Source organism: Dipodomys ordii, unplaced genomic scaffold (assembly GCF_000151885.1).
Source record: "Dipodomys ordii isolate 6190 unplaced genomic scaffold, Dord_2.0 Scaffold18, whole genome shotgun sequence".
NCBI lineage: Eukaryota > Metazoa > Chordata > Mammalia > Rodentia > Heteromyidae > Dipodomys > Dipodomys ordii.
Window position 1 is genome coordinate 9,311,280 of NW_012267234.1, and position 20,708 is coordinate 9,331,987.

General features: G+C 41.7%; 1 protein-coding gene across 1 annotated transcript in view; it reads left to right on the forward strand.

Annotated features, from left to right (window-relative positions):
* Wwp2 (WW domain containing E3 ubiquitin protein ligase 2) overlaps positions 1-20,708 on the forward strand; it is a 110,632-nt gene that overhangs the window by 71,777 nt on the left and 18,147 nt on the right. Inside the window, exons 7-9 of the mRNA XM_013012888.1 lie at positions 1,375-1,582; positions 15,720-15,809; positions 19,117-19,291. Coding sequence (XP_012868342.1) covers positions 1,375-1,582; positions 15,720-15,809; positions 19,117-19,291 — 473 coding nt within the window. The remainder of the gene's footprint in view (positions 1-1,374; positions 1,583-15,719; positions 15,810-19,116; positions 19,292-20,708) is intronic.

The window sequence follows — 20,708 nt, forward strand, 5'->3', positions numbered from 1 at the left end:
GTCTGGTGGCATCTAATTTATTATGTTCAGTTCCTCATATTATTTAGGGGAGTGACAGAAGACAGCTGCAAGAGGGCTGCCAAATGATAACCACTGAAGAAATAGATTTCTTATTAGAGAAGACTAATGCAAAGCATGAAATATACCAGATGCTTACTCTGAATTGTGTTTGAGGTTCAAGACTCAGACTAGCTAATGGAATTCTGATTAAGAAAAGAAGAAAGTTTTTTGCAGATGTATCTGCTCAACCCTGCTTAGGTTCCATAGTGGGCTCCTGTCAGAAGAAATGTTCCAGGAAAAATCTAGATAGCCATTTGAAACTATAAAACAAGTTTCTGAGTTGGAGAGGTGAGGCTAAATAATGATTAGGATGTTTTCTAATGCAAGTTTAATAGAAATGTACACTTATGCAAGCACATGTAAAAATTTCTCTGCATATGACTCATCCATTTTTCTAAAATGCCAATTTTTTTAAAACATCATTTGATAATTTTTTTTAAAGGTAAGGATGTTGCAATGCTCTGGGGTCCTTGTGGACATACACAATAGTCAGAGCTATGGAGAAAATAGCAAAATAAGGAAACACAGGAAGTAGCTTACTTCTTTGTCTTTAGCATTTGATACCCCTTTTATTTAGAATGTTAATCCTAGATTCTGTCTTTAAGCATAGATCTTAAAGAAAAGTAAGCACATTACTGGAAGTATTGTTTGTTTGTTTGTTTGTTTTTTGCCTTTTCATGTGTGGAGTTTTTTTTTTTTTTAAAGAATGTGTGTTTGTCTAGCAGACAAATGACAACTGTACAAAAAACAAGAATGTGACCCTGTGAATTTGGGTTCATTTACCAATGTGGTTCCCTTTTATCTTCATCTTTTCTTCTTTCCCCTCCTTCTCCCAGTATGAGAGCTTAGAGCCAAAGGCCTTGTGCTCCTGCTTGGCTTTCTTGCTCATAGGTGATGTTCTTCCCCTTGAGACACATCTTCAGCCTAGCTCTTGCTGGTTAATTGGAGATGGAATCTCAGACTTTTCCTCCTGGGTTGACTTCAAACTTTTGTCCTCCAGGTCTTAGCCTCCTGAGTAGCCAGGATTATAGATATAAGCTATTGGTGCCTTCTTTTATTATAGTCAGTATAACCACAATATATTAGAAAAGGCTAGTAAAGTTATATGGAGAGATAGTATTTGATATATTTATTTCAGGTTCCTGATTACTATAACTCTAAAACATTTTATAAAACTTCTTGTGGTCACCCAGCAACTGCAGGTGCTACATTTAGTGGAAACTGCAGATGCCCATTTAGTAGAAAGCTTAGTCAAAGTAAGCACACATTCTTATTCCTAAGACGATCTTTAAAGTATGGTTTGTGCATTTTCAGTGAATGAGGAACCTACTACAGCCCCGGATCCTGAAGAACCTTCTGTTGTTGGTGTCACGTCCCCGCCTGTCACAGCCTTGAGTGCGACCCCAACCCCCAACACAACATCTCTCCCTGCTCCTGCCACACCGGCTGGGGGAGAAGAGCCCAGTACTTCAGGGACACAGCAGCTGCCTGCTGCCCAGGCCCCGGATGCCCTGCCTGCTGGGTGAGTAGCCTGTGGTCCCACCGCAGTGCTTTCCTCCTCAAAGACTGAGCCTCCTTCACCATGTCAGAAACAGCGTGGTTATTTATTACCTACTAGTAGCCGGTAGTCTCTAGGGAGACCTCCATGTATAGAAGGGGAGGGAGGTGTGGAAGAACTGCTTGTTCTACATAAATCTGAAAAGGAATCTAAATCATCTGGACAGAATCAATGCTACCTTATGCCGAGACTTGAACAGCTTGATTCAGAGTGGCTTCTGTGGAACAAGGAACTCATTTTGCCTTTTTGGATCTTGGGAGGGTGTTTCCCTTGATCCCATGTAGAAAGAGTTTTCTCTCTGGAATTTTATCTTCACCTATGGGGCCTTGGATTGTTGGTGGTTAATTAATATTACTGTGTGCTATTTCTATAGCTGGAGTTGATGATACCATAGCTCCTAGTGTTCATTTTTCCCCCATCCTTTTAGTTTGGAATTAAAGCTAGTGGTTAGACCTTTAATGAGAAGATGATCCCAGTGAGCCAAAGGGAAGTTCAAGTTTGAATGTATAGAGGGCAGAGATGAAGAACCAGGACTTGTAAATCAAATAGACCTGGGGTTGAATCTGCCCTTTCATCCCTCCTGTGTGATCCTGGGCAGCATCTGCCATTTTGGTAAGGTAGAGATAATGAGCTTACACATCTTTCTAGGAAGCTTAGAAACTTCCAAGAAGGTGGTGTATGTGAAGCACTTGCTGAACAAAGTGATTGTGAAAGAGACAAGCATTCTCTTCCATAAAGGAAGAGAACAACAGAAGGTTCTTCAGGATCTGGGGCTGTAGTAGGTTCCTCATTCACTGAAACTGGGAAACGAACTCTTAGCAACTACTGATCATGGTCAGGACCAGTCCAGTTTTACCTTGGTTATCAAGATGGTAGGGAAGAAACTGATGCCCAGAGTGTAACAGGCCCTGATAATCTAGCTGAAGTTGGTTTGGTGATTGTGGATGTCCTCTGAGCCTTTCTGTATAGTTCATGAAGGAGAGAAAGGAAGAATCTAAAAACTCTTGCTTGACATACAATGTGCTTTATTGTTCTTAAAGCCATTTCTGAAAGCTAGCCATTAAAAATCCTAAACCTGAAGGCATATGTGATTTTTGGCCATGTATACTTGGGTACACTATTAACTCCAGTCTCTTAATAAAGTATGTTGATCAAATAAAAAGTATTTCAAATACTTAATGCTTTGACCCTGAGACAATTGAAAATGTTGAAAGGCAGCTCTTAAAGTTTAGTTTTTGGGGGGATAGAGGGGTAGTCAAGTTTTTGATTTTGTGAAAAGATTATTAACCAATTGCATATGTCTAACTACTCCCTTCAGAGATTGCTTTTCTCTTTTATGTGTGGTGCAGAATACTCAAAAGACCTTCGGTGTGTAATTTCAAATCTGTATGCTATAATTTGGGGGGAAGAGAGCAGAACCATTTTGGCAGAAAACAGAGAAAATGGCTGCCTGTGTCCCCAGTGAGCTGTTTGTTTTCTTTCCACTGAGCAAATGCCTGGAAGGCCGGCCTCAGTCCTGTGTCAGTCACAGGCAATTAGGGCTAATGGCTCAACATGTCTTTATGTAGGGCGTGTGTGAAGGTTACTGTTCTCCTGGACTGGGCACTTCCTGTTTCCAGGCAGCTGGAAAACTCCAGACTCTGTAAACGCTCTTTATTCTCAGTCTGGCGACTTGAGCAGCCCAGAGAGGCTCATTCCCCTCCCTCATCTGGCCAGAGGCTGAAACACTTTTCTGAGGAAGAGTCTGAACAGCTCTTTTCCCTTGGAACATTTAGGAGGTGACAAGGCCTGTGTGTGGGTCTGGGGTAGCTGTTACCTGCTTTAATATGTATGATGGTCCTGAGAAGGGTATGGAAGTCACAATTTCCTAGCTTACAAAGGCTATTAGGTGCCCATCTGTATGACAACTAGGCGTGCTCAGTCTTTGAGGACTGTCTCAGGGTTTACATAACCTGTTTTCTAACTAGGGATGACCACCAGCCCTGCTGAGTGTACAATAGTGAGACAACAGGCTTTCCTATGTCTTGTCTGTGTTCAAAGCAAGAAAGGACAAGGTTTCCACAGTGACCTTTGGATTCATAGACCTGCCATCCCTGCCCATCGCACTCTAAATTTGTGTATAAATTTGAAGACCCAGACAAGTGGATTATTAATTTATCTATGGCATTTTGGCTTCAGGAATCAGAGACTAATGAGGGAATGAAATCTGTTATGTTAATTCAAATAGCACAGAGGGTATTGGTGATAGCCCAATAGAAGGGCTGCCCATAGGAAATGAGACTTAATACCTAGTCTTTGTCTTTTGTGAGTATGTGTGTGTGGTGTGTGTGTGTGTGTGTGTGTGTGTGTGTGTATAAATGCAGCACCTACATTATTTACTGGTACTCTGGTGACAGTCTGTTGATTTTACAAGTTCCAATTCTTATTTTTTTCTGGTCCTGGGGTTTGAACTCGGGGCCTGGGCTCTGTCTCTGAGCTTCTCTGTGTTCAAGGCTAGCGCTCCACCACTTGAGCAACAGCGCCACTTCCGGCCTTTTGTTTATATGGTACTGAGGAATGGAACCCAGGGCTTTATGCATGCTAGGCAAGCACTCTAACACTAAGTCACATTTCCAGCCCATCCAATTCTTTTCAAACAAGATATTCATACTTTTTAAGATATATCAAGTCCAGGGCTGGTATTACAAATGCAGAACAAGAAATGATCTTGTGCTCAAAATGGTCTACCACTGGATTCTCCTTTGGTCCTTCTGGTTGGTTCACCCCTTCCCTTGGGTGAGATGCCAAAGGGAATCTCATGCTATTTCTTCTTTCTGTATCTTTGGCCTATTGTTTCATGTCTAAATCAAAACCCGTCATCCTATTAACCTCATCCTGTCTAGAATCTGATTTCCCTCCCAAATATAGTGCCACCATCTGCCCAGCCAACTATCAGGTTATTCATCTTTTATTTCTTTCTGACATCTGTCCAGTTATCCAGCCCCACCTCTAGTCCTCTGGATTATGCTTTTAGTTCTCCATTCTTCTTAGCATTTATTCCAAGTGCAATTTAAATGCTTTGCTGAGTGGCTGCCTGTTCTCCAATACTATTAGTGCTGCTAGGCAGGAATTATGTATTTCCTATTACCACCACATGTCTAGCATTTAGTACAGTGCCTGGCATATCACAGGACTCTAGGAAATGGTTAAGTGAATGAATGATTCTATCTCTAAAAGAACTGTCAAATCTTGCCCTTTGACTACACGCTTTAGCCATATCCCAGACTAAGGTACCATCCCAGACTAAGGTACCATTCTCTGTCACTCATATGACCTGTTCTTACCCTTGTCCATTTTTTTTTTTTGTCGGTCGTGGGGCTTGAACTCTGGGCCTGGGCGCTGTCCCTCAGCTCTTCAGCTCAAGGCGAGCGCTCTACCACTTGAGCTACAGCGCCACTTCCGGTTTTCTGGTAGTTTATTGGAGATAGGAGTCTCACAGTCTCTCCTGCCCGGGCTGGCTTTGAACCGCGATCCTCAGATCTCAGCCTCCTGAGTAGCTAGGATTACAGGCGTGAGCCACCAGCGCCCGGCTCCTTGTCCATTTTTTTAAATCTTTTAAATTAAAATTCTGAGTATGTATGACCTTTCACCACTTGAAGTACTGTGTGTGGGAGCTTCCTATTATTTTTATCATTATTATTATTTTTGTTGGTCATGGAGCTTGAACTCTGGGCCTAGGTGTTGTCCCTCAGCTCTTTAGCTCAAGGCTAGCACCCTACCACTTGAGCCACAGCGCCACTTTCTGGTTTTCTGGTGGTTTATTGGAGATAAGAGTCTCACGCACTTTCCTGCCTGGGCTGGCTTGGAACCACGATCCTTAGATCTCAGCCCCTGAGTAGCTAGGATTATAGGCATGAGCTATCCTATTATTATTATTAGGGATAAATTCCCAAATCCTTGAGCAAGTCTGAACAGCTTTCTCCTTGCTTCCCTTTGGTTCGACCATTGCATTCTACCCTTTCTCCAGGCTGAGGACCCTCCCCGATGCAGGACCTTCTTCCTGAGAGTGTCCTTAACATTTTGTCTGTTAATTTCTAAATGTCTTCAACTCTCAGCTCCATTGGTAATACCTCTGGGAATCCTTCTCTGACCCTTGCATGTATGTGTGTGGCTCTTGTCACACTGTGATCCTCACCCTACTGGTCTATAGATAGCCAGGAAGATAGATAGAAGAAGGTAGAACAAATTGGATGGCACAAGTAGGCTGCCAAGACTTACTTGTAAATAATAAATTAATACATTTAAATACTACCTTAAAAAATGTTTCCTTTACCTGGATAAATGTATTCTGCTTCTTGAATGCTTCAAAGGAAGAGCAACTCTGACAAGAATATTACATTTTCTTCCCACCAGCAAGGAAGTCGAGTTGAACACAACTGTTAACTGGGTTTCCTGGTTTGGGGTTCAAATATATCACTGGAGCATGGCTCCTCTTTAAGGAGAAGTTTCTTAGACAAACTCTATTGTTTGCTAAGGCCTCCAGCCAACTGTTTCAAACTTAATCTTCTCAACTCCCCAGTCTTCCTCAGTGAACAACGGGATCAGGGTTTTCTTGGGGATTCAAGGGTCTATTTTGCAGGTTGCCGGGCACCCTTCTAAAATTACCAGTCCAGGAGACTAGCGGTAAAGAAGTCACACATCTCTGTATGTATGTAAGCCCTGAAGGCCTGAACTAGGCAAGTCCAAATACAATACTCAATTATTTTCCTCTTTCCCTTTCTTGAAACTTTTCTGGAGCTTTTAACTTGAGCAGGACAAAAGAAGCCCTTGCCAGGGTGTGAAGCTCCCAGGCTGCAGGGCTTTGAAGAGATATGTGAGATAGGGTCTAAGCAGGGGGTAATGGGAAGTGAGTCTGCGTTAGTCAGCTGTCTGGTTTTTGTCAACTCTGAGCCCACTTTGGGGACTGAATGCTTATTGACAGACCATGTGTACGTGGCTTCGACAACCCCAAGCGCACCCTGGTCTCTGCAGCTCTCTGAGTCCCTCCTACACAGAGGCACATTATTTCCCCCTGGCAGCCAGCACACGACTGTGGTTTCTTACATAAGGGAGGGCGTTGTGTTTGGACTGCTGGCTTTACCTCAACCCTGCAGTTTCACACCATGCTTTTTCTCCTGCAGTCATTGGCTGCCCTGTTTCCTGCCTCACAGTAGAATTAATTGAGGAGGGGTGTTTTCTAGATCTTTTGGATTTACTATCTGCCCTGCCCCGCCAAGACCCAAGAGGCACTTTCGCTAGATGGTCTTTGAGACCCTATCAAAGATGACAGCCTTGTGACAGTTCTTTGGTGTTTTGTTTGTAGAAACACTGGAAAAGACATTAGAATTTGAAGTGTGTCTGCTAAGCTCTGAACAAACCTCTATCATTGAGTTCCATTCCAAACTCAAGTTCAGCACTGTCCCCAGAACCTTACCCTTTTTGTTTTTTAAAATTAATTAATATACTTTATTGTTACTGTAGAGGTGATACACAGAAGGATTATGTTTACCTGAGCCAGGTACTGAGTATATTTCCTTCTGTACAGTGTCTTCTGTTCTCTCACTCTCCCAGTCCCTCTTTCCTGTCTCTACCCATGAATTGTATAATTCACTTTCACCAATAAGTGAGCTTCGCTGTTGCACTTTTTCTACTCTTTTCCCTCAGTACCCTCTCCCTAACCCTCCTAAAGATACACACTTGAATATATTATACATAAGGGAAAGAAGACAAATCATCACAAAATAAAAAATATAAAAAAGATATGAATTAAAACAAAAAAAGAGAGATATTGAGTTCGTTTTGAAATATATATTATTTTATGGTAATATGAAGAGGCATCTAGGCATTGCACCTTTGTGTTTCTCTCTTAAGTATCCTCTTTTGGTCTCACTGTGTTTACCCAGAGTTTTAAAACAATACTTCTAAGATGATTTGTAAGGAATTGGCCCTTTTTACTGCTGTTTTGTTTCAATGTATTTTTTAAAATTTCAATGTATTGCAGAACCATGCTTTTTGTTCTACACTCTGTGCAAGGGGGTGAATTTGCTAATTCATTCATTTGGATGTTGTGGTGATGTTAAAGGCACAAAAGTTTCTAAGTGCTGAGCAACTTCTCTGGTCCTAGGACTGTTTACAGTTTAGGCTGTGGATCACATTTTGAATAGCTCCAGATTAAAGGAGTATATTGAGAGAATTGATGCCTAGCTTGTTTTAGGGCTGAATATAGTTTAGCTCTTGACCCTGAAAGGGTTTTACATGCTTAGGTAATGCTGAATAGTATGCATCTGGCTTCCTTCTCATCTCAGAATAGAAGGCTGTTTCCAAAGACATCTTTGGTCTAATGTCCCGAGTCGTTGCTCTGTGTCTGTGTGTGTAACCATGCATAACTTTCCATTTTCACTATACCTCTTGAGAGCGCCTCTAGAGCAGGAGTGTTGTGAGCATCTTTGCCTTCCCACCTCTCAGTATAATATATGGCTTCTATGGAGACAGATAAATATTGGTCAAATGGGTGTTTAATTTTAATTTCCTTCTTTTTTGTTTTTCTTTTTATACTAGTACTAGGGCTTGAACTCAGAGCCTGGTGTTTTGTTTAGGTTTTTTTGTTCAAGGCTGGCATTAATTACTTGAGCCATACTTCCAGTTTTAATTTTCTTTTTTTTTTTTTTGGTTAGTGTGGGGCTTAAACTCAAGGCCTGGACGCTGTCCCTGCGCTCTTTGCTCAAGGCTAGCATCTACCACTTTGAGCCATAGCTCACTTCCAGTTTTTGAGTGGTTAGTTGGAGATGAGTCTCACATAATTTCCTGTTTCCTTCCTGGGCTGGCTCAAAATCATGATCTTCAGATCTCAGCCTCCTGAGTAGCAAGGATTACAGGCATGAGCCACTGGTGCCCAGCTTAATTTCCTTCTTGATCTCATTATAAAATCTCATTGATATAAAATTAGAAAAGAAATAGATCAGCAACAACAATAATGTAGTACAGACTCACCCAGATTTAATCATTGACATTTAAAAATTATTCTAAACATTTATAGTGTGTTGAGGATGGCTAAATTTTATTCCTGGATTATTTTATGCAGTCTTCACAACACGATGAGGTGTTACGAAGCTACTTGTATAGCTACTTTTTTTTTTTGCTGGTCCTGAGGCTTGAGTTTAAGGCCTGCGCTCTGTCCCTGAGCCTCTTGGTGCTCATGGCTAGCACTCTACTACTTGAGCCACAATGACACTTCCAGCTTTTTCTGAGTAGCTTATTAGAAAGAAGAGTCTCATGGACTTTCTTGCCCAGGCTGGTTTTGAACCATGATCCTTAGATCTCAATCTCCTGATTACCTAGAATTACAGGCGTTAGCCACTGGTGCCTGGTCTTTTATTTGTGTGTGTGTCAGATGTAGGGCTTGGGCTCAGAGGGCCTGGTCACCGTACCCCGAGCCTCTGTGCTCAAGGTTAGTGTTTCTACCACAGTGCCACTTCTGGTTTTTTTTTTGTTGTTGTTGATCATGGGGCTTGAACTCTGGGCCTGGGTGTTGTACCTTAGCTCTTCAGCTCAAGGTGAGCGCTCTACCACTTGAGCCACAGTGCCACTTCCAATTTTCTGGTGGTTTATTGGAGATAAGAGTCTCATGGACTTTTCTGCCTGGGCTGTCTTTGAACCAGGATCCTCAGAGCTCAGCCTCCTGAGTAGCTAGGATTATAGGTGTGAGCCACCGGTGCCCTGCTGCACTTCTGGTTTTTGAGCAGTTCATTGGAGATGAGAGTCTTACAGGGACTTTTCTGCCTAGCTTGGCTTTGAACTGCTATCCTCAGATTTCAGCCTCCTGAGTAGCTAGGATTATAGGTGTGAGCCACCAGTGCCGCCTATTTTTTTTTTTTGTTGTTGTTGTTATTTTTGATGGTACTAAGGATTTTTTCATTGAACTCAGAATTTCATACTCTCCCACTCCAGCCACACTCCTAGTCCTTTTAGCTTTAGTTTGTTTTTCAGATAGGGTCTTTTGCCCAGGCTAATCTTAAGACTTTGGCTCCCCTACCTCTAGTTCCCAAGTACCTGAGAATTATAGTATGTGAGAGACAGTGTGTATGTATGTGTGTATGTATGGTTTCTTGAGACGGGGTTTTGCTCTATAGCCCAGACTGGCTTCAAACTCTCCAGCACTATACCTCCTGAGTTCTGGAATTACAGGTGTGTGCCACTATCCCCATGTTGTTTATTTCTTTAAGGTTTGTTTTGGGCCAGGTATGTTGGTATACACTTGTCATCCTAGCCCTTGGGAGGCAGCGGCAGGAGAATCAAAGCCAGCCTGGGCCACTAGTGAAACTGTTTCAAAAAATAACAAAAGAATGCAAACAAAAAGATTTGTCCTGGAATATATACATTGTACAAATGAAGATTTTGAATTCTAGTAGATAATTAAGAAATTACTTTCTGAAGTCTGCCCACCAATTCGTACTCGTGTGTGTGAGTGTGTGTGTGTGTAAACTCTCTAGCTAGTGCACTATTGTCAGATTTTCTCAATGTGGCCAGTCTAATGGTGTGAATGGTATTTGTGTGTGTGTGTGTGTGTGTGTGTGTGTGTGTGTGGTTTTGAGTTTCCTTCATCACCATTGAAATTGAATCTCTTTGTAATGTTTTATTTGATTCTTAGATTTCTCTTTTGGGAATTATCTATTCATTTATTTTTTCCATTTTTCTATTTGCCTTTTGTATCTTTTTAAATTGCAGGATTCTTAATATTTGTTGGATAGTAATCACTTCTAAATGATATGCACTACAAATACTTTTGCTCAGTCTCTATCTTTTCACTTTGTGGTGACTTTTATTGTGTTGGAATTTAAAATTTTAAAGTCGGAAGTGGCGCTGTAGCTCAAGTGGTAGAGCACTCGCCTTGAGTTGAACAGCTGAGGGACAACGCCCAGGCCCAGAGTTCAAGCCCCACGACCGACAAAAACAAAACAAAACAAAAAAAAACTATATAGAGCACGCAGAACCTCGGCGATTTAAAATTTTAAAGCCAAATTTTTTCATATTCTTCCTTACTCTGGAGTTCTAAAAATTTTACATATATACACACCTCTCATGTATTATTGATTTGTTATGTATCTTATTTCACTTCTTTAAAATCATGGTGCAGTGTATGAGCATTGGCATACCATTGTTTAGTTGACAGTGTCCTTTTAAATACTCATATAACCAGTGACATTTTAGATTTAATGAGAAAAGCATACATATTTAATTTACACACAACTTAAGTTATTTTAAATATGTCATTTACTAAATAGCTTTTCTACTCAATGTATTGTAAAAATTAGAAATCAATAGTCATCTACAATTTTATTTTCAAATAATGAATAACTGCTGTGGAAGTAACGTCATTTCTTTGATCAACTTTAGATTGCTTCAGTTTGCTTACAGCATTTATAGTGTGATATGATATATATGCGTACAGTTCAATTTCTGACACATAATTATTTCTTTAGGCTATATTCTAGAAGGAAAAGTTGATGTGCTAAAGTACATTCATACAGAGAAGACCTTCTTGCCAAATTGCTCTTTAGAAAGAGAAGACCCTTTTCTGGCTCCCATTAACTGTTTTCAGACTCTACATTTCCAACTTTTTATATGAAAGTAAATGTGAAAAAAATTGTTTTCATGGACACCTTGTCCAAGAATTGTCTTGAAAACATATTTTGAGTGTTTCCAACTTCCATTGAAGAGCTTTGGGCATTTTTCCAAATCAGAGAAAATGGAATGACTTAAGGAAAAGGAGAAGAAAACCAGACTTAAGTCAGGAGCCTCAGTAGCTGGTACTCTGATATCCTGAGCTTAGAGAGCATAAAGCACTGGTTGTTGATCGTTATTAAAGGCTAGTTCAGTATTTTAGAAAAGGCCCTTGTGGGGAAGGATGCAGTTTAAAACATTTCCTACTCAGTTGACAAAGGATCTCCTAAAGCCGTGAAAGCTGTGAGCAAGAGGTATGTGCCACTGCACACAGGTTTCTGACTCATAAAACAGGCTAAAAACATCCCTTCACAGGATATAAATCTTATGTTTCACCCCGGAAGTGGCCAGAGTTTGTAGGGGGTAGGATTTGTTGGTAAAGCATCCATAATAAAATATATTTTATTAGCTTGGCGCTGGTGGCTCACGCCTGTAATCCTAGCTACTCAGGAAGCTGAGATCTGAGGATCGCGGTTCAAAGCCAGTCTGGGCAGGAGAGACCTTGAGACTCCTATCTCCAATAAACCACCAGAAAACCGGAAGTGGTGCTGTAGCTCAAGTGGTAGAGCGCTCGCCTTGAGCTGAAGAGCTGAGGGACAGCGCCCAGGCCCAGAGTTCAAGCCCCACGACCGACAAAAAAAAAAAAAAAAAATATATATATATATATATATATATTATTTAAAAAAAGAAAACACAAGTTTTATGTTGTTTTGCCTGTGGGGAATTAACTTTCTGCATAAGCAGTTTTAGGAAAACTTGAATACTCTTCTGAAGTTCATCTTTTGTCCAACCCCAGCAAGATATCATTTCTCTAGGGTATATAAAGGTTCTGGCATGACTTTATTTTCTAATGGAGAAAGTGTATTTTGCTTGAGAGCTTTACTACTGCCCAGTGCCTGCGTTAATGAGAACTGAGCAAACTAATGACTAATACAAATTAATAACGCACTTACTAAGAGAATTTTTGAGCATTTTATTATGTATATCTTCTTTTTCTTTGTTCCTTCTTGGTTTGGTGGTACTGGGGTATGAACTTAGAACCTCATGCTTGCTAGACAGGCACTCTACCACTTGAACCTTGAGATATAAATTTGTTAGGGTCATTTCAGGAAAACTTCTTTAATACTGATATTCCTTTTCCAGCGTTAACCCCTCCCCAAAAAATTGGGTAAAATTGCTACTACTTTGTGTAAAACTGTGATTCTGTCTACACACAGGGAAATCTAAGACATTGATTGATTGAGATGGTTGAATGCACATTTAATGGGAGATAATAGAGATCTTTTAGGAAACCTACAAAAAAAAATATGGTTCCAGTGACCAGACAAAGTCTTTTCAGATAATACAGGAGAGAGATGGTTGCCATCATCTTAATAGGATTCAGTTCTTTTAGTGTTTGACCTTTTGGTGATGGTGAGTGTGGGAAGTTTAAGGTGTATGGGCAGAAGGTATAACCGTCTAAAGGGCACCTGTAGGAGTAATGGTAATCTAGGTAAAAGAAAAATTACCTGAGATTAGTTGTAACCGAGACTCCTGTTAAGTGCTTTCCAGCACAAATACCCTGTGCAGTCCACAGTCAACTCTACTCACTGAAGGCCAAGGAGCCATTCAGTTCTTTGAACACTGTTTCTGAGAGCATCAAAGAAAGCTATTCAGCCAGAGCAGATATGGCCCACGTGTCCAAGATGCAGCATTGAGGGAGACCCATGGGCAGTTGGATTGAAAAGCCTTTTCATCTCTGTGTGAAGAAGAAGCTTGCAAGGGACAGAACTTAACCCCTGACAGGGATGTGCTGATGAAAAGTCAATGCCAGTATCATTTTCTTGGCAAGGGGAGACCATACCAAGAGAGTCGGGAGGCTTAATCTATGTGGGTCAGCAAAAGCGGGAGACTCATGTGGCTGGCAATAGAAGTGACTGACTGTGCTGCATGAATGAAGGGAAGAGATTTGTGTGACTCCTGAATAGCTGTGCAGGTTAGGGAGGAGTGAGAGTTCTCTTAAGAAAGGGAGGTAGACCAGGTCAGGGATCAGGGAGGACCCACACGGACATTTAATCTGAGCAGGAGTCCAATTTAAAAGGAAAAATGTAGATATGAAAAGAGGCTGTGCAAGAAAGGTCTTGTTCCTCTGGTAATAACTATTTTCTAGCTAAGCCAGTTGAGAGGGTTTGTAGAAGGACATGGAGTCTTGCTGGACAATAACAGTCCCTGAAAGAGAGACTTTCATTTCTAGGATCAGCTGTGATCAAAGATGGGAAGGGCAGATCTCATCTGGGCCTGGGCTCAAAAGAGCCACCGAAATCATAGATGATAAGAGAGGAGGAGTTAACTCAATTTTGTTTGCAGCAATGCATGGAATTTGAAGTATTCTTCTATTTTCCAATTTAAAAATTAGGCAAAATATAATAAAACAAAAATTTCCTCTTGTGTCAAATGTGAATGGAGTAAAAAGTAAATATCCTTTCCCTTCCTTTTTCTTTTCCTTCCTTTCCTCCCTCCCCTCCCAACTCCCTCCCCCTCCCCTGTCTTCTTGCTTTCCTTCCTTCTTTCCTCCTTTTCTCCCCATACTAGGGATTGAACCCAGGGCCTTGTACATACTAAGAAATATATACTACTTGAGCCTCCTTTTGTTTTTATTTTGTTTTTACCTTTACTATTACACCTACTGTAGGTGTAATAGTAGAAGTTACGATACATTTTGGCATGCAGTCAGATCTGCTATAGTGTAAATAGGGTTACAAGTTACCACACTATGCAGAAATTGTATAATAAACACCAAAGGGCTTATGGAGGAAAAATGAGTTCCAGGCATACACAGAATTTGTCAGTGACATGCAAAAGAGCTAGGAACTTACCAATACAATAATTTCCCACATGTTAAATAATTTAATGATGTAACATCACAGTCAATAGGGCTCTTGTCTTGGAGTAAACTGCTTGTGCGAGCAGATATTGCAAGGAGTGGGACTTATGGGTGTGTATATCAAGTAGGCCATAGAAGGTTAGCTGAAATCAGACAGGAAATAGAAGACTAGGTATAGATAGTTAGGCAGATAATGTGGTAAACTGAGATAGCTTGTATGTGTCTGTAGGTTTTATATAGTATTTATGGCCAGGTTTGCTTAGGAAATTTTCTATGTTCATCTAGTGTTTATTACAGATACAGTCATGTCTTCGTACATTTTGCTCACATCGTTTTCTGGAACAGATTCACATTTTCTTATTTTTATTTTTTATTTCAAGCAGGGTGGGGGTAGGAAGGGAAACTAATTGAAGCAGCAAAATCATTTACTGCAAAGCTGTACTCAGCCCAAACAAATAGACGTTTTCAAAACAAGCACCTCAGCACAACAGAATATATAGTAGTTTCTCTGAAAAGGTGCTGTCTTCCCCTAAGCAACACCCAAATGTAGAGGAAATCGAAACTTAGAGGCTCCTGGATCATTAACATTTTTTTTATAAAGTGGTAGGTATTATATAAAGTTTTTGTATCCTTTATATATGTTACCATATTGTAGGTTTAATTGTAGGCTGTACTGTAGGTAAGTGGAGTGGTCAGACTGTGTATGAGTGGCAGGGGTACAGGGATGACACTAGGCTGATTTGTATTTCCTGCTCATGGGGTCTCTGCATCATGTGTTAACATTGTCATCCTTCCGTTAGCACAGATGAATCACCTCACCTCAGCACCCTGGTAGCAGTAACTTGCATCCAAACTGAACCTCAGTCTGTAAATAATTGTATGTCATGTTTTTGGATCCATTCAGATCTCTTAAAAAAAAAGAATCCCTGTTAGGACTGGCGAGTTTCAGCTCAGTAGTAAGTACTTGACTAGCATGGTACATAGGGTTCCATCCCTAGCATGACTAAAAAATGAAAAGTAAGGACATCTTCTAGTGAATTATTTTAAAAGGAAATATGGCTATAAATATATATAGTGTTAGAAGAACAGGTGTGGCATTATAAATTTAGACTTTACAAGGTACATTGCAATCGTCTGTGTAGGGACACACATAAAGGGTGGTTACTGTAGTCTCCTCAACAACTCATGGATAGGCCTGGTGACACATGCCAATAAACCTTACCATTTGAAGGGCAGAGGCAGAAGTATGGCCAGTTTGACGCTAGCCTGGGCTATTTATGCATAGTAAAATCCTGTCTCACAAAACAAAATGACACAAGCATACCTGGATGCTACCTTAAGTGATAACATGGAACTGGTGTGACCAGTGGGTTGACTTTGAACCTCATATTTGGTGTTTCCTGAAAATTTTTCACACCTGTAGTTAAGGACTGCCTTTCTAACAGAAGCTATACCTTGGAACTGTGTATCTCATTCATCATCCTTGGCTTTATCTTCCAGGTGGGAGCAGCGAGAGCTACCCAATGGGCGTGTCTATTATGTTGATCACAATACAAAGACAACCACCTGGGAGCGGCCTCTCCCTCCAGGGTAAGGACACACGTAAAGCCTTGAGACTTTAGAACTGGCAACCAGAGACTCCCAGGGCTTCTCCATCATTCTCACCATCACTCTCTGTTTTTCCCTTTATTGCTGACTGATGTCCCTGGGCTTGATTAAATGATATTGAGAACTGACATGACTGAAGGCAAAGGGTCTGGAAAAGCCTCCGGGCCTTAGTGTCTCCTTGGTCCCCAATCAGGTCTGGGTGTGCTCCATATGGTATTAAAGTATGATAATATTTATTCTGATTTATTTGATTGCTTTTCCTATCCAGTTACCTGAATTCTGCTCTCATTTCTTAGGACATACTTAGAAAATTGCTAAGGAGAAAACAGGCACAGGGAGACTGATTTAGAAAGAGCATTTTTGCACATCACTGTAGAACCTGCCCTGAAAGGCACAGTGCTCTTTTTGTTGTTGTTGGTGGTGGTGGTGGTGGTGGTGGTGGTCATGGGGCTTGAACTCTAGGCCTGGGCGCTATCCCTCAGCTCTTCAGCTCAAGGTTAGTACTCTACCATTTGAGCCACAGTGCCACTTCCAGTTTTCTGGTGGGTTATTGGAGATAAGAGTCTCACGGACTTTCCTGCCCGGGCTGGCTTTAAACCATGATTCTCAGATCTCAGCTTCCTTAGCAGCTAGAATTACAGGCGTGAGCCACCGGTGCCCGGCTCCACAGTGCTCACCTTGCAGCTGGCCTTGGTGAGAACACAGCTGAGTTCTTCAAAGCCGAGAGATGACAGCGGCTTCCGAGGGAGGGAAAACTGCCCACGTTTAAGGAGAAGGGGTTTCATTCCCTGTGTGCCAGGGACAGAAAGTCCTCTGTCAAAAAGGAATGCGTTCTGCTCATTCCCCACTGGGGCAGCCATGAAGGGCTCTTGCATAAATACGAACATTTCACCACCCAAGTTTGCAGAGGGAAGGATGGTAGTACTGGGGACACTTGGGCAAGCTTCTGTGCTTAGCTTTTTCCAGCTACCAAGCGTGTGCCAGGCAAATACCACCTCACCTTCTGGCCCTAGAAATTTCCAGTAGAATGCTCGAGTCTCCCTTCACTTCCTTACCCACCCGGGAATGGAACTCATCATTTGTCATCATTACTGTTCACTTTGTTTCCTAAAGTCAAATGATGTTACCAAAGTTAAACATTGACTTCTTAATAAAAAACAAAAAACAAAAGCCAGTTCACTATTTGATTGTGGAAATTTTCATATAATGGAAAGTTTCAAGTATGTGCATAATAGAGAGGATAGTATTTTAAATAAGTCTTCACATAATTAACATTTGTTTCAGCAACTGTAAACTCATAGCGACTTTGAAACTACAGATGGTGCCATTATCTCAACATACCAAGACACAAGGCACAAGATGAAACCTAAGGGTTCATACTTTCTCATGGCCAGTTCCTTATAGAAAATCCTTGGGAGGGGGCTGGGAGGGTGGCTCAGTGGTAGAGCGCTTGCCTTGCATGCCTGAGGCCCTGGGTTCGATTCCTCAGCACCACATAAGCAAAAAAGAAAAAAGACGGAAGTGACGCTGTGGCTCAAGTGGTAGAGTGCTAGTAGAGTGCTAGCCTTGAGCTGAAGAGCTGAGGGACAGCGCCCAGGCCCAGAGTTCAGACCCCACGACCAGACCCAAAAAAAAAAAAAAATCCATGGGAACATGTGTGCAGCCCTGGCATTTATCTAGGAGCACAAAACTTTGGAGCTGTTAGCTACAATGAATGCAATCATTTGTTTTTTAGTCACTCTCAAGCAGTGCTCAGAGCAGAAGTAGGTGGAAGGAAGGATGATTATAGAGCATTAGGGCTTGGGAAGCCTTCCAAAGGAGGGTGGAGCAAACTCTTATAGAAAGAGTTAGACTTAACATAAGAACAGGAAGACAGTCCAGGCTGGGAAGACTGTGGAGGCACCAGCATGCACATGGAATGTGAAAAATGATGCATGGAACAGCTTTACTGGAATGGAACATTAGTGTAAATCCAAGGTACTCAAGGTGTGTGCAGCAAGGCTCCTAGTTCAGTGATGTATTCTGTACCGTGAAAAGCCTGACTAGGCCTCCAAGCACTGCTGTTTTTAAATATTATCAGTGTATAAGATCTCTCCTGAAAGCTGAGGATGTCCTTCAACAGCAGAGCACATGCTTAACATGCTTAAGGCTCTAAATTCAGTCCTCAGCACTGTGAAAACAAAAACAAAACAAAACAAAAAATGGACATGGAAGCATAATTGTTACTGGGCTGGTGATGTAGTTTAAATGATTGAGCTTAAGTAAATTCATACCTCAGTACTGTAAGGCTGGGTGGAGAAAGAGGGAAGAAAAGAAGAGGGGAAGAGAAGAGAGAAGAAGAGAGGACAGGAAAGGAGAGATAGATTTTGAAGCTGAAATTAACTGTGGCAGAGGACTTCTAGTTGAAATGTAGATTGAATATGTATTTATTTCCATTCTTCTAGAAAATCTACTAAAATGACAATAAAGCATAATCCCTCAAAAATAAAGGAATGGAGGCGGACAAACAACATATAGGAGAGATATTAATTCAAGTTTAGTTTCTGATCATAAGTGGCAGAGCTGAGAACGCTGAAACCCAAGCCTGCAGGATCAGGCATCCAGCAGGACATGGTTCCAAGCTGCCTCCATGGAGCCCTAGAAAGGCTCAGTGATTGGAGAACCCAAAGAGGGTGTGAGATAAGATTAAAACTAGACCAGTTGAAAGTTTGTGAAGGGAGCTGTTAGATTCCCATCGCTCCTGTTCCTCTGCCACATGTGCATGCTTGAGCATGTATACACATACACACTGCCACCTGTGTACCACCACCATACACATCAACAACATTACTGCTGCCTCTGAGAACCTCCTCAGAGTAGAGTCAAGTTTGGGAACACATCTGAGGAAGAAGAAAGCATAGGATGCAGGACACTATGCAGAAAAGATGAGAGACTTATGTTTTCTGGATGTTTGTTTGTTTGTTTGCAGAATACCTAGCAAAAGTTCTGAAATCCACTTTGATTTTCCCAGTAAAGATTGCATGCTTACTCCTAGCCCAGTTAAGCATTCAGCTCAGTTTGGGAACAAATTCAGCTTCTACAAAACCCCAAACTGGAAACTACAGAGGCCTGTCATAACGACCTAGTCCCATAAGCCTCTGTGCCCTGACCTTGCCTTACAGAACATCCCTGTTCCTGAGCCACACTTCACCCTCCCTCAGCCCTTTCTAAGGGGTCATCTGAGATTTGTCTAGAGTTTGTGGATGGAAGTAGTTGGTCACTATATTCATTCTGAGCTTAATATTTCTAGCTGGGAAAAACGCACAGATCCTCGAGGGAGGTTTTACTATGTGGATCACAATACTCGGACTACCACCTGGCAGCGCCCGACAGCTGAATATGTGCGGAACTATGAGCAATGGCAGTCACAGCGGAATCAGCTCCAGGGAGCAATGCAGCACTTCAGCCAAAGATTCCTCTACCAGGTAAGGACAGGGGCCTGCCACCAGGGGGGCAACCTCCATACGTGCTAGAATATGCAGTCTCACACATTGACTATAGACCCATATAGGTGATGGGCTGGGAAGAAGGTGGCCAGAGATGTCAGCGCTCTGACTCTGGAGATTTCACTCATCACAGTGAAATTCCTCGGATTCCAGTGTTTCTAACTTGGTAACTCCATGGCCAGCCTCGGTGTTTAGGGAATCAACATATCTGAAACTGACTTCATTATCTTCTAAGACTGGCTTTCTTTGCTACCTTCTCCATTCAAAGCCATTTTTTTCTGACTTGAAGCCTGGAGGTCAAGTTTGACTTGGCCCATATTCAGCTTTCTAGATCACAGGACTCAATCTTTGTTACTGCTATAGTTTTATTTTTTTCTGTCGGTGGTGGGGCTTGAACTCTGGGCCTGGGTGCTGTCCCTCAGCAATTCAGCTCAACGCTAGCGCTCTAACACTTGAGTCACAGCACCACTTCCGGTTTCCTGGTGGTTTATTGGAAATAAGAATCTCACCGACTTTCCTGCCTGGCTTGGCTCAGAACCATGATCCTCAGATCTCAGTTTCCCGAGTAACTAGGATTACAAGCGTGAACCACCAGCACCGGGCCTTAGTTTTTCTTTTTGACCTCTGTTATTGGACAGATTCTTGAGGATGGACAGCCTTTAAGGCTTATCTACATCAGCAGTTGGCAAAATCAGTCAACGTGGCCCACCACCTGGCTTTGTAAATAGAGTTTTATTGGAACACAAGCATACGTGGATAGTTGATGTGTCAACTACTTTCATGCTACCATCATAGACCATATTGCCCACAAGGACTAAAAACTTTATTGTCTGCTCTTTATAGTTTGCTGGCACCTAGTCTGAATCAACCTCAATCTATGAGATACTTCATTTTCCTTTGCCCCCTCCTATCTGAGTTGTCAGAGTAGCCTTTGAATTCCTCTCTACTGCATTTGGGACTCTTTTACAGACTGTGCTATGGTTTCCTGCCAGAGCAGTTTTAAAATGTTATCCTCATCACACTCTCACATCACTTTATTTAGATACCTACAGAATGACATTTATACTTTTTTATTTAAATGTATTATTATTATTATTATTATTTTGTCAGTTGTGGGGTTTGAACTCTGGGCCTGGGTGCTGTCCCTGAGCTCTTCACCTCAAGGCTAGCATTCTACCACTTGAGCCACAGCACCGCTTCCAGCTTTTTCTGCTTATGTGGTACTGAGGAATCGAACCCAGGGCCTCATGCATGCGAGGCAAGCAGTCTACCACTGAGCTACCTTCCCAGCCCCTAGCATTAGTATTTTGAACTGGACCATGCCATGACTCTCTCTCTCTCTCTCTCTCTCTCTCTCTCTCTCTCTCTCTCTCTCTGTGTGTGTGTGTGTGTGTGT